General features: G+C 43.4%; 1 protein-coding gene across 1 annotated transcript in view; it reads right to left on the bottom strand.

Moving 5' to 3' along the window:
* Nucleotides 1-5,752: 5,752 nt before the first annotated feature.
* The window catches only part of rnf103 (ring finger protein 103), a 28,756-nt gene continuing 20,256 nt past the window's right edge, over nt 5,753-14,252 (bottom strand). The window contains exons 7-9 of the mRNA XM_080465414.1: nt 12,071-12,220; nt 8,645-8,836; nt 5,753-6,473 (exon numbers count right to left, since the gene is read on the bottom strand). Coding sequence (XP_080321540.1) covers nt 6,447-6,473; nt 8,645-8,836; nt 12,071-12,220 — 369 coding nt within the window. The 3' untranslated portion in view covers nt 5,753-6,446. The remainder of the gene's footprint in view (nt 6,474-8,644; nt 8,837-12,070; nt 12,221-14,252) is intronic.

Below are 14,252 nucleotides of genomic sequence, written 5' to 3'. Positions count from 1 at the left end.
TAAGAAAAAGGTTTATTAAATATCAAAACTAACAATTGAACACAACTGTGGAGGCGGTTGAGACTTTGGGGTTTGTACCAAACAAAACTATAAATGCAAAAAAGTCTCACCGTCTGTTGACTAAAGAACTCAACTATATTGCCTTGATCTGGAGATCAAGATTCTTCAATATTTGATTTAAAAAGGTCAACCAACACTTACTTTGATCTAAAACGGTATCTTCTAATTGTTCTCCTGATACTATAAAATGGTTCCCATCATATCTCCAGGACAGAGAACAGAGTGTAAAAGTTGATCAAAACATATCATCTTTGTAAACAATCATATGGGCATACCACAAGGGTCCATTCTTGGTCCTTTACTTTTCAGCCTCTTTAGTAATGATCTGCCATTCCAATGCCCAGCAGCAACATGTCAGCTTTATGCAGATGATGCTGTTCTATATACAGAGGCCAAGACTCCAGCACAGGCTGCACACCTCCTGGCTTCATATATGGTGGACATCCAAGAGGGGCTCATCCAGAACCATCTACTTCTGAACTTCCAGGAAACACTGTCCATGTGCTTCTCAATTAGAAAATGGAACCTGCAACAATTCAAAGTTAGTATCCATAACCAAGACATTAGCTTAGTGACCGAATTTAAATATCTTGGAGTGGTATTAGACCCTCAACTCAAATTCAAACTGAGGGAGGGAGGGAGGGAGGGCATGTGTTTTATTGTAGTGAATGAGTGAATGGGGGAGGGAGGGAAGGAGGGAATGTGTTTTATGATAACATGTAATTGTGAATCAGATATTTACTCTGTGTATTCTGTGTATTTCTGCTTGTCTGATGTATCTTGGTGTTGTATGTATTGTTGTTTCCTATTTTACCCTCTGAAAAGCCTGTTGTGGATATTCTGCTGTTGTTGTCGGTGCTGTTTGGAATAAACTGTTAAAGCAGGGTTTCTCAGTCAAGAGTATTTTATTGAGGCCTCAAGGCACAGAATCATACAGAGTGCAATCAGTGGTCTGCAAGATCAAGTGTGACCCAGGTTGTGTCTGTGGGTCCTAATAAGAACAGCAGGGGAAGCAGGGGTGAGTAGCACAATAGAACCACAGAGAGTTTGGCCACAACAAGTGGCTCACCTTGGAGTTCATAGTTCTCACACAGATAAGGCTGTTGCTGGAAGAAGGAATCTTTGTTAGTTGAAATCCACCTGGACAAGGGAGTGAGGGAGTCTTGCCTCGTCTAAAGCCAGGAAGATATGAAGCCTACAATGTATAACGAGTACAAGGCCTATGATGATAAAATATAACGAGCATAAGGCCAAGATATAATTTTACCACGACAACCCTAACCCGGATGAGAGTTGCAAATTAGTGTCAAGCTACATACTCTATGTGCAACACATCAGATTTTTTCTATGTATATTGCACTGTCCCTGATAAATAAATATATTGAACCCCTTACCCTAACCTCATGAAATTAAACCCAACTGGTAACCCTTGACCCCAACCCCTTCCTTATCCCAAACTCCTTACCCCAACCCAAACCCCTAACCCTACCCCCCCCCCCCCCCCATACACACACACACACACACACACACACACACACACACACACACACACACACACACACACACACACACACACACACACACACACCAACCCCTTACCCTAACCTTGAGAAATAAACCCCAACTTGTAACCCTTAACCACAACCCCAAACTCATCTCCTTACCCTAACCCCCAAACTTTAATACACACAGTCTCCCCCTGCTGGCCGCACCACTTAACTATCTGTCAAATCCTGTTACAGAGTGCTTTGATAATCTCAACAATGATATGTATGGAGAAGCCTTTTGGAAACTCACTCACTCACTCACTCACTCACTCACTCACTCACTCACTCACTCACACACTCAAAACACACACACAAAGACACACACAAACAGACTCACTCACTCAAACACACACACAAACTCAAAACACACACAGACACACGTACTCAAACACATTCTCACAAAGACACGCACACACTCACTCACCCAGACACACACACACTCACACACTCAAAACAAACACACACACACACACACAAACATTCAAACAAACACTCGCAAAGACACACACAAAGACACACACACACACACACACACACACACACACACACACACACACACACACACACACACACACACACACACACACACACACACACACACACTCAAACAAACACTCACAAAGACACACACACACAAAATGTTGCAATCATCTATTTGCAATGACAGCTCCAAAATTGCTCCAATATGTCAAACAGGTCTGCCTCAATGGTTCCCTCTGCTGGCTCAACTGTGAGCTGCCCATATGCAAATGAGAGTCATAGAAGCCAGAGTCAAACTGCTTTTCATCCTTATTCCTAACACTAATATATGAGTTTATTGGATCAACAATTTAATTCTAATAAGATAGTTAATAGCTCTATTTCCTGAAATTATCATTTTGATTTCAGCCATATGACTGCCATCTTGAAATAAACAGTGGTCATAGGACATCAGTGGTCAACAGTGGCAAATGCTGATGTCAGCAGTTGTGTTGTAGAAGGAAGCTTCTGATTAATTTCCAAGTTCAAAATTTGAATTCTGCACAATCAGATATTTTCCCAGAAAATATTACTGATTTTACATTGAGACCACCCATATATAGTCACAGAAGTGACAGCTGCCATCTTGACGAATGGCGGCCATCTTGAAAATGATATTACTTTTTTTATTACCGGATTCTAACATTTGCCTGTATGCTAATTAGCATGGCTGCTAAATAGCACGGACGCTAACATTATAGCAAATGCTTATTAGCCCGGATGCTAATTAGCACTTGTGCTAAGGCGAACATGTAAGCTGATGAGCACACATGCTAATGCTAGTGCGTATGTTAATCCACACTTATGCAAATGCTAACATGTATGCTAATTAGTGCGTATGCTACTGTCAGTGCATATGCCAATTAGCGTGTATGGTAATGCTCCGATGGTCGTGACTGTCTTTGACTGTGATCAGATGTGGACCCTCTAGCAACGTGTAAAGTTAGAGTAAGATCTGAATATGTACACCCCACTTCCTGTTTCCAGCAGGTGGCGCCATGGCTGATGGTCATAATTGTTGGATGGCTTAGATGAGGGTCGGACTCTGAGGAAGCGAATCAAGTTTGAGGTCAATCTGATCACCTTCAGTCCATTTACATTGCACTTCCTGTTCCATGGCGAAGGTTGTCAAAGCCTCACCCTCAAATGGCGTTATGATTAAGAATCATATGGTAGTGATGCTGGCCAGCCTATGATGCAACGTATCAAGTTTGAGGTCAATCTGATCACGTCTATTTACATTGCACTTCCTGTTCCATGGCGTTTTTGACCATTGCCACGCCTTCAAATGGTGTTATGACTGTGAGTCATCATATAGTTGTGATCAGGACTGGACTCTGATGGAACAATTTGAGGCTGATCTGTCCTCGTTTAGCAGATTTACACTGCACCTCCTGTTTCATGGTGAAACAAACTTCACGGCGTGGTCACAGCCTCAAACCTTTGCAAGAGATTTTGAGAACTTTTGCTCTTCAAAGGGTTGACTTCAAAATCTTACTTCTGGTCTATAAAGCTTTGAATGGTCTCTAGCCTAAATCCATCTCAGATTTACATGTAGAATAACAAACCTCCAGACCTCTGAGGTCCTCAGGAAGAGGTTTACTCAGTGTTCCTAGAGTCAGAAACAAACAAGGTGAAGCAGCTTTTAGTTCCTACCTCCTCACCTGTGGAACAAACGTCCTGAACACCTGAAGACTGCTGACACACTCACTCTTTTAAATCAGGACTTAAAACATTCCTATATACACAGGCTTTTAAATAAACAACTAATCTTAATAAATCTCTTACCTTTTTATTATACTTTTCTTCATTATTTATTTTAATGTATGTCTTTCATTTCTTCTCAAGCTTTAATGTATTTCTTTATTCTGTATTTCTTTTATTTCTTTGTAAAGCACTGTGAATTGCCTTGTGTTTGAATGGTGCTCTATAAAATAAATTTGCCTTGCCTTGCCTTGTCTTGAACCCCTTTTCTATCAGTAGAGCCCAGGTTAAAGAGGAGAAAGTTACCAGTAATGGAGGCTGAGGAGAAAGTTACCAGTGATGTAGGGCGAGGAGACAGTTACCAGTAATGGAGACTGAGGAGAAAGTTACCAGTAATGGAGAGTGAGGAGAAAGTTACCAGTAATGTAGGCTGAGGAGAAAGTTACCAGTAATGGAGACTGAGGAGACAGTTACCAGTAATGTAGGCTGAGGAGAAAGTTACCAGTAATGGAGACTGAGGAGAAAGTTACCAGTAATGGAGGCTGAGGAGAAAGTTACCAGTAATGTTGGGCGAGGAGACTGTTACCAGTAATGGAGGCTGAGGAGACAGTTACCAGTAATGGAGGCTGAGGAGACAGTTACCAGTAATGCAGGCTGAGGAGAAAGTTACCAGTAATGGAGACTGAGGAGAAAGTTACCAGTGATGTAGGGCGAGGAGACAGTTACCAGTAATGGAGGCTGAGGAGACAGTTACCAGTAATGTAGGGCGAGGAGACAGTTACCAGTAATGCAGGCTGAGGAGAAAGTTACCAGTAATGGAGACTGAGGAGAAAGTTACCAGTAATGGAGGCTGAGGAGAAAGTTACCAGTAATGTTGGGCGAGCAGACAGTTACCAGTAATGCAGGCTGAGGAGAAAGTTACCAGTAATGGAGACTGAGGAGAAAGTTACCAGTTATGTAGGGCGAGGAGACAGTTACCAGTAATGGAGACTGAGGAGACAGTTACCAGTAATGTAGGCTGAGGAGAAAGTTACCAGTAATGGAGACTGAGGAGAAAGTTACCAGTGATGTAGGGCGAGGAGACAGTTACCAGTAATGGAGACTGAGGAGAAAGTTACCAGTAATGTTTGGTGAGGAGACAGTTACCAGTAATGTAGGCTGAGGAGAAAGTTACCAGTAATGTTTGGTGAGGAGACAGTTACCAGTAATGTAGGCTGAGGAGAAAGTTACCAGTAATGTTTGGTGAGGAGACAGTTACCAGTAATGTAGGCTGAGGAGAAAGTTACCAGTAATGTTTGGTGAGGAGACAGTTACCAGTAATGTAGGCTGAGGAGAAAGTTACCAGTAATGTTTGGTGAGGAGACAGTTACCAGTAATGGAGGCTGAGGAGACAGTTACCAGTAATGGAGACTGAGGAGAAAGTTACCAGTAATGGAGACTGAGGAGACAGTTACCAGTAATGGAGGCTGAGGAGACAGTTACCTGTGATGTAGGGCGAGGAGACAGTTACCAGTAATGGAGGCTGAGGAGACAGTTACCTGTGATGTAGGGCGAGGAAACTGTTACAAGTAATGGAGGCTGAGGAGAAAGTTACCAGTGATGTTGGGTGAGGAGACAGTTACCAGTGATGTTGGGTGAGGAGACAGTTACCAGTAATGGAGACTGAGGAGAAAGTTACCAGTAATGGAGACTGAGGAGAAAGTTACCAGTAATGGAGGATGAGGACAAAGACAACATGAGGCACACTGAGTAAGAGAAAGAGGCAGGAGAAGCAGAGGACAGAGAAGACCTCACTAATATCAATGAATAAGGATAATCAGTGAAAAAGAGGCTTTAGTGAGGACAGTGAACAAGTTACCATAAACCTCGAAGCTCCAGTTTGTGATGTTGTAGTTTGTTGACAGAGCAGAAGTGTATCCAGTGGTTTAAAGAATGTGTTTTTTTATCCAGAGACGGTAAAACATACAAACAGCCATTAATATATTTCCATTAAGGAGCTGATGTCTCAGTATTAAAAGTACAAAAGAATGACAAAATAAGATGAGAAGGAATAAACTCTACTAACGTGGAAACAGAGTTTCACTGCACAATATCAGGTTAACAGGACAAGATTCAAAATTGATCCAAAATAATCCCACCTGCCTCATGTTGAACCGCCTCTACCATCAAGGTGTGAAGTAAACTGATGAGGGGTCATGAATACTAGCCCTAAATATGATCTGTGTTTCTCCCTTGATTTGAAATTACTCAAGTAGTGTGACTCATTGCTCACTCCTGTAACACAGGCTCATTTTAATATCAACAACTTTTAGCGGTATCAATGGAAAAATCTTTCTCTAATGTCACTCAAACCATGCAAGAAAAGTAAAGAAACAACAGAAATTAGAATATATGTAATCATCATCAGTATAGAGAGCAAATGAACCATGTAAAAATGTGCGCAGTCCAACATGTCATAATTCATGAGTTTTGGATAATCTGTATTACATCTGATTTCTATAAAATAAGCAGTTATAGTTCTACTAAACAGGGATATTTCTCCTCCAAACTGAAGAGATGAGCTGAGCCAGAGGAAGGTCGTTGGATCCTGTTCAGGTCACAGTAGAAAGAAAAGACTCACACGTCCTCCACCGTTCTCCCGACCTGTGAACACATTGAAAACCGATTCAAATCAGACAATACGTACACACTCAATATGGGAATTTAGAAATGAAAATCAAATCATGTCATCACATCATTACCCAGTTGATAAATGAGGGAGATAACATTAGCGATACCATGATCACGGTTTACGTTTCTGCTTAGATATTGGAAATCTGACCACTGATTCCAGGATCAGGTTGTTCTTCTGAGCCTGATGTATGATCACCATGCCTTTAGTGTACTGATTCCTACCTGTGTTCTAGCTTTATTTCTGTCTTTAACCTTATTCTGAACAGACACGCGCACACACACGCACGCACGCACGCACGCACGCACGCACGCACGCACGCACGCATGCACGCACACGCACGCACGCACACACACACACACACACACACCAACAGCTGCTGCTGCTGTCTGACAGGCTGCTGATGACTATTTTTTCCTTCCTTGTTGGAGCAGATGACCTGGAGAGGCAGAGCTGTGGAATGTGTTGGAGAGACTGCTGCTGGGGAATGTGCCAAGTGTGTGTGTGTGTGTGTGTGTGTGTGTGTGTGTGTGCGTGTGTGTGTGTGTGTGTGTGTGTGTGTGTGTGTGTGTGTGTGTGTGTGTGTGTGTGTGTGTGTGTGTGTGTGTGTGGTTTCAGTTCGCGTGCCTTCAAGCTGCCCTCTGCCCTTCATGGCGCCAGCTCCACTTCCCTTTCACTCTAAACATCTGGTGTCTGGGACTTTTAGAACACACACACACACACACACACACACACACACACACACACACACACACACACACACACACACACACACACACACACACACACACACACACACACACACACACACACACGCACACACACACACACACAGAGAAAACAGCTCTCAGCTCGTTTACATATGAATGTGCTACATGAGAGCTGCTCTCAATGTGGAGGCTGTATTGTGAATGAGCCTAACGAAAACTTTTTAAAACTTTAAGTTGTTTTTTTGGTTGTTATTTTTTTCCTTTTTATGCATTTTTCTGTTGGGGTGGTTTTAATCTTTTATCACTTTTAGCCTAGGTTTTTAGTAGTTTCTCTTGAGATGTTATACACAGGTAAAGCAACATGTTTACAAAGGAAACAAAAGAAACTTTCCTCTGGTTTTTGTTTTTCTTTATATTCATTTATTTGTGGTTATTCTAGTCCCCCGGCTAGCTCGGTTGGTAGAGAATGATAGTAGTGGGTAGTGGTAGTGGGTTCGTGTCCCACGCCGAGCGCCACCTTCCCGTGGGCTCACCACCTGCAGGAAGGTTCTTAATCGGTGTGATGTGATCTGGGTGACAGTGCTCAGACTGTCACCCACCCCCCGGAAACGGATAAGTGGGGGTGTGGTTATTCTTCTGAGAAGATTGGTTTGCACATGTTGCTCTAGAGCAGCAGACCTCTGATTCAAATAATTAATATCATTCCAGAGTCATGATCCAGTCTAATTCATCTGTGTGGTTTTTAAACCTTCATGGAGTCAATTGGTAATGTGTGCATATCGTCCAGTGTCCAGTGGGGACAATCCCACCTGACTGAATGGCTATGTGAACAATGAGAGCTGTGCTGCTGTGTTTGGCCTCCTTCCTCTCACTGAGCATCTGTTCTTTCACTCACTTCAGCTGACTGCTCCAGCAAATCATTGTACACATGAAACTAGTGCACGTTTTCAAGCAGATGTCCCCTGCATTATAACAGTGGCATTCATCAGCATGCAGCAACCATTTAAGTGAAGTCTAAGAAGATTCATTTTATAGACTTTTAAAGCTACAATATTTGTGATTTTGGTCACTGATGCTTTTCAACATGTGATATGATGTGGAACAAGCACAACAGGGTGTTTTACACTGATTTTATGTTTATGTAAGTGTATTTACTTTCCTTCCCGATTGATTTATCTTTTGAATCACTACCTTTATCCAGATTAGTCCTACAACATTCAGCGCCACTAATGAACGCTCATTGTGTATGAACTGTGGCAGCAAACCTGAAGTGTCTGGGGATGACTGGGACCAGACAATCACTGGTTATGAGGCAAACGTGCAGATCTTGATATCGATGAACGTAGAAGTAGTCATTGAGATAGCAGGTGGAGCCCTGTTGGCTGTGTAAGTTATTGAATACTGTCGATGATGGTGGAGAAGAGGAGCCTCACCTTCCTCTTCTTGCTCCGGCCCTCGGCCTGCAGGGTCCTGGTGCACTGCTCCACACACTGAGAGAAGCTGAGACTGCTGTGGTCTGAACTGTAGTCCAGCTCAGCGAGCTGAGCCAGGGACAGGATGTAGTTACAGGCGATACGGAGAATAGCCAGCTTGGACAGCTTCTGTCCGTAAGAGTAACAAGGTACCTGGAGAGGAAAAGACAAAAATAACAGTGGAGGTCTCTAATGGCAGCTATGACTGAAATACTTTCATTTGAAACCATTAAAATTGAATAATACAGATCATCTCTGTATCAGCTCAACATTAAACATGTAGAACAATGAAATTATTTAACACTGTTAGATTGAAACTGCACACCCCTGTGTACAATAACCACAAAGAAATAAAGATTATAGACCATGTTAACATATTGAAATCTATTTATTGATCTACCAAAATCAGTTTGAATTGGAAAATGCTATTCCTTGTATCAAATACTGAGCGATTATTCAAATTAAATGAATTAAATATTAGGGTTAGAGTAGAGAGAGTCACCATTGTGGACTGGATGTGTTAAAGGAGATCTTTAAAAAGTAAATGTAATTTTCCTCAAGAAAATGCTCATGGTTACAGTTTGACAGCCTGCTGCCACAAAGAGAAACACACAAAATATGTGTACAGTTGAACCTCTGACAAGGAGACCCGATAAGAGCCGAACCCTGCACTGATCAGCACGTATTGAACTGTTAACACTTTAATGAGCAGACAGAATCCTGCAGCGCTATGCTGCTGGGGCTCCAATTCACATTCAGGTTTTCTGCTCGCAGTCGAGCATGACGTCCACTGGCCTCTTTCTCTCCATTTCTTCAGTGTGGACAGTTTAAACTGTACCGGCACTCATACTGAGGCGTATCCTTAGTCTTTAGGTGTTTCCATAGTCTTACATGTATCCAAGGTCTTTAGGTGTATCCATAGTCTTTAGGTCTATCCATGGTCTTTAAGTGTGTCCAAGGTCTTTAGGAGTATCCATAGTCTTTAGGTCTCTCTGTAGTCTTTGGGAGTATCCATAGTCTTTAGGTCTCTCTGTAGTCTTTAGGAGTATCCATGGTCTTCAGGTCTCTCTGTAGTCTTTAGGTGTCTCCATAGTCTTTAGGTGTGTCTATAGTCTTTAGGTGTATCCAAAGTCTTTAGATGTATCCATGGTCTTTAGGTCCAAACAGAGAAATCTGCTTCTTAGTTCCTTACTTCCTCAAATATAAACTGATCAATTGATTAGAGAGTCAGGGGAATTCAATATGCGTGGAAATGACGTGAGACAGTGACTTCATGTTGTCATATAAAACTAAAGCACAGAGCCGGATGTACTTCCTCAGAAGGCTGGTGTCCTTCAACATCTGTTAAAATCTTCTGCAGATGTTTTATCGCTCTGTAGTGGCAAGCTCCCTCTTCTACGCTGCTGTGTGCTGGGGGGCAGGATCAAGAAAAATGACGCCACATGTCTGGACAAAATAGTGAGGAAGGCAGGCTCTGTGGTGGAAACAGAACTGGACAGTCTGATATCTGTGTCTGAACGACAGGCGCTGAACAGGCTCCTGTCAATCATGGACAACCCACTGCATCCACTGTCCAGCACCATCTCCAGGCAAAGGAGCAGCTTCAGTGATAGGTTGCTGTCACTGTCCTGCTCCACTGACAGACTGAGGAAACCTTTCCTCCCTCATGCCATGAGGCTGTTGATTGTCCAAGGGCGTTACAAGTTAAAAAAAAAAAAAAAAACTGTAGACAAGGGAACGAGAGTGGACCCTAATACCCATGAGTACCGGACCCTATTGCATATAAAGCTTTTGTTTCCTTTATTCCTGTGCAAACCAGTGTGTTGATGCTGCTGAAACTGTGAATTCCCCACAGGGATGAATAATGTCTGTCTGTCTGTCTGTCTGTCTGTCTGTCTGTCTGTCTAAAGTCTTATTATCGCAGGATCCTGTGGACCTCGGTCAATATTTAAAAAGGGATGCTGTCAACCTTCTGCATGATGGCATCAGGTCTTCTGTGTCCCGGTGTTTGGTGGGATTTTCAGCAGAATTTAACAAAGAGCAAAACTTGTGATTGCTCATACAGCTCATGAATTCATTAAGAAGTTTTCAGCGGATCCTGACAATACAAAACAATACAAGACAAGACAATACGATAGTTTATTGTCATTGTTCAGGTGCAATGAAATTAAAAGACAATTTTTGTGGTGCGCAGTACAACAAAAGATAAAATCTATAAATACAAAGATAAAATTTAGGAATATATATGAGCCAAATAAAAACTGAAACACTGAGGATACATATATGATAAACACATATCCTTAGACGCCAGTGTTCAGTGTTGAGTGTTCAGTACCCATGTTGTACTTGGGTAAAACATGTCAGTGATTCTGGTGGTGCAGGTCTGGATGAGCCTGCACCTTTTTCTTGATTGCAACAGCGAGAACAGGTTGTGTTCCGGGTGTGAACCGTCAGAGGTGACGCTTCTGGTCGTGTAGATTATCTGGTGGAGTGAATTATGTGGTGGTGTAGATGTTATCTGGTGGTGTGGATTATCTGATGGTGTAGATTATCTGCTGGTGTAGATGTTATCTGGTGGTGTAGAATATCTGGTGATGTGGATGTTATCTGGTGGTGTAGATTACCTGTTGGTGTAGATGTTATCTGGTGATGTAGATGCTATCTGATGGTATAGCTCACCTGCTGGTGTAGATATTATCTGGTGGTGTAGATGTTTACTGGTGGTGTTGATGCTGTCTGGTGGTGTAGATTATCTGGTGGTGTAGAAGTTATCTGGTGGTGTAGCTGTTACCTGGTGGTGTAGATCATCTGGTAGTGTAGATCACCTGCTGGTGTAGATGTTATCTGGTGGTGTAGATAATCTGGTGTTGTGAATGTTATCTGGTGGTGTAGATCACCTGCTGGTGTAGATGTTATCTGGTGATGTAGATAATCTGGTGTTGTGAATGTTATCTGGTGGTGTAGATTATCTGGTGGTGTGGATTATCTGGTGGTGTAGATAATCTGGTGGTGTAGATTATCTGATGCTGTAGATCCACTTGGTCAAAACTGATAAAGTTTATAGTTTCAGCTTTTTTTTGCCAAACAATTTGATGCACAATTTGACTATTTTGAGGGATAATACCTTCAACATCGTCCCACCTTTTTTCAGCATTTCGCAGGTTTACATAAATTCATCTTTAGTCACACACACACGCACACGCACACACACACACACACACACACACACACACACACACACACACACACACACACACACACACACACACACGCACACGCACACGCACACGCACACGCACACGCACACGCACACACACACACACACACACACACACACACACACACACACACACACACACACACACGCACGCACACGCACACACACACCTGCTTTCTCAGGGCCTCGAAGGCAGCACTGATGGTGTGGACTCGTGACCTCTCCCTCGCGTTGGCCAGAAGCCTCCTGGTCTGCTGGATGGCTTTGACCTCAGGAACACACCCCCCTCCATCAGCACCCACCTGCTTCTTGGGGGAGTCCTGGGGACCAAAACATCACCAGCATGTGGACGTCAGTGTTTCTTCAACACAATCATTTCATGATTGTTTCGAAAAAATGTCATCAGCTGAAACCTTTTAAAGTTCTGGCTCATGACACACCAACATTCAACTGTTAGGTTTTAACAGTGTGAGAAGAAACCTGGAAAAAATCCCACAAACATACAGAGAGAACATGCAGACTCCATACAGAAAGGTTCCTTCAGCCCAGACCCAAACCTGAGATCTTCTTGTTTTGAGGCTAGAGAATATCTACTATACCACTGTGCAGCCTTTTAAAATGTCAGATATGTAAGAGGAAGCAACACAGAAATACACAGTGAAGGTATGTTTGATACAGTACGGCTTCATGATGAAACTAATCAGAAGACATGTCTTCTGAGCGTCTTTCCAGTGGAGGGTTCCTGATGGATCAGGTCCAGGCTCAATGTGTTTGGTCTCTCATTACATCAGTGTCAGTCCACAGTCAATGGAGTATAAATACTAGTTCCATTTATAGAAGAACGATTAAATTGTCTGTCATTAGTTCCCCCTGTAGCAGGCCCTGGACTACCACAATGCATAACATCCTTGAAATGGTAATGGCAAAAAGTGTATTTGTAATAAATGTAATGACTTATTGTTTGTAGTTGGTGGAGATCATTGCACAGCGACTGTGTTTACCTTGTCTGAGGGAGCGTTGTGCTCTGCATGCTGCTGACACTGGGAGGACTGGGAGGCTCTGGGGAGGTCCAGGTCCAGGTCCACAGGTTGGCTGGAGGGATCCAGGGAAAAGGCCTGATAATTGGGTGAGGGACCAGTGCCAGTGGACAGAGAGAAGGTGGACTGGAGGCTGAGCTTGAGTCTGTTGGACAGAGGCTGGGAGATGGAGGTAGGCCAGTGGGAGATCTCTGGGAATGGAGAGATTCTGGAAGTGATATCAGGCACGTTGATGCCAATCCTCATGTCTATAGCAGCACTCTGGCTTGAAGCCATGCTGTCCTCTGCTGCTGCAGGTCTTCCCACCGGCTCCTGGGACACAATCCGCTGTCTCACATCACACATCTCCAGCCGGGCATCATCCACACAATCCAAAACATCTCCAGGGTACATGCTCATCTTGTCAGGGTCTGTGCTGGTGAAAAGCCTTTTAGGTTCACGTGACTTCCTCTTGAACTTCTTGTTAATGCCTGGTACAGAGACCAGCACTGTGTCCTGGCCAACAGATCTATTCCAGCTACTATCCAGGGGAAGAGGGTTCTTCATTTTCAACCCTGAGTGCAGGTAACAAAGAAGAAGAGAAAAAGAATCTCCAAAAATATCAATTCAAGAGGAAGAAATGTTCATCCAAGAAAAGCTCCAGTGACAACTTAAGATTCCTTCAGGAGGTTCAGATCCAACAGTTGTTCAATGAAAATTGAGCTTTAAGGTTCCTAAACATTCAAATCAGTACCTTCCTCAAGCATCTAGAGACCTTCATGCTCTCTGTTGCAGTGACATGAAGGTCCAGGCTCCACTCTGTCTGCAGGCTGAATAATCCACATTAGTGCACAAAGCTGTGTAACAGTTGCTTCCCAGAGAAGTTTTCCTGTTTTTGGCTGTGCCTCCATGTTGGGCTCACAGAGGAGCAGTCTGAGTGTGGCTCCAGTCAGTCTGCATAGCAGGACTGTGAATAACCCACAGTGCAGCTGCTGCGCACACACACAGACACGCACGCACACAGACACGCACACACACAGACACGCACGCACACAGACACGCACGCACACACACACACACACACACACACACACACACACACACACACACACACACACACACACACACACACACACACACACACACACAGACACGCACACACACAGACACGCACACGCACACACACACACACACACAGACACGCACGCACACACACACACACACACACACACACACACACACACACACACACACACACACACACACACACACACACACACACACACACACACACACACACACACACACACACACACACACACACACACACACACAG

The sequence above is a fragment of the Lipophrys pholis genome, assembly GCF_963383615.2.
Source record: "Lipophrys pholis genome assembly, chromosome: 6".
NCBI classification, from domain to species: domain Eukaryota; kingdom Metazoa; phylum Chordata; class Actinopteri; order Blenniiformes; family Blenniidae; genus Lipophrys; species Lipophrys pholis.
Note: the sequence above shows the minus strand (reverse complement) of the source record. Positions and strands in the feature narration are given on the sequence as shown.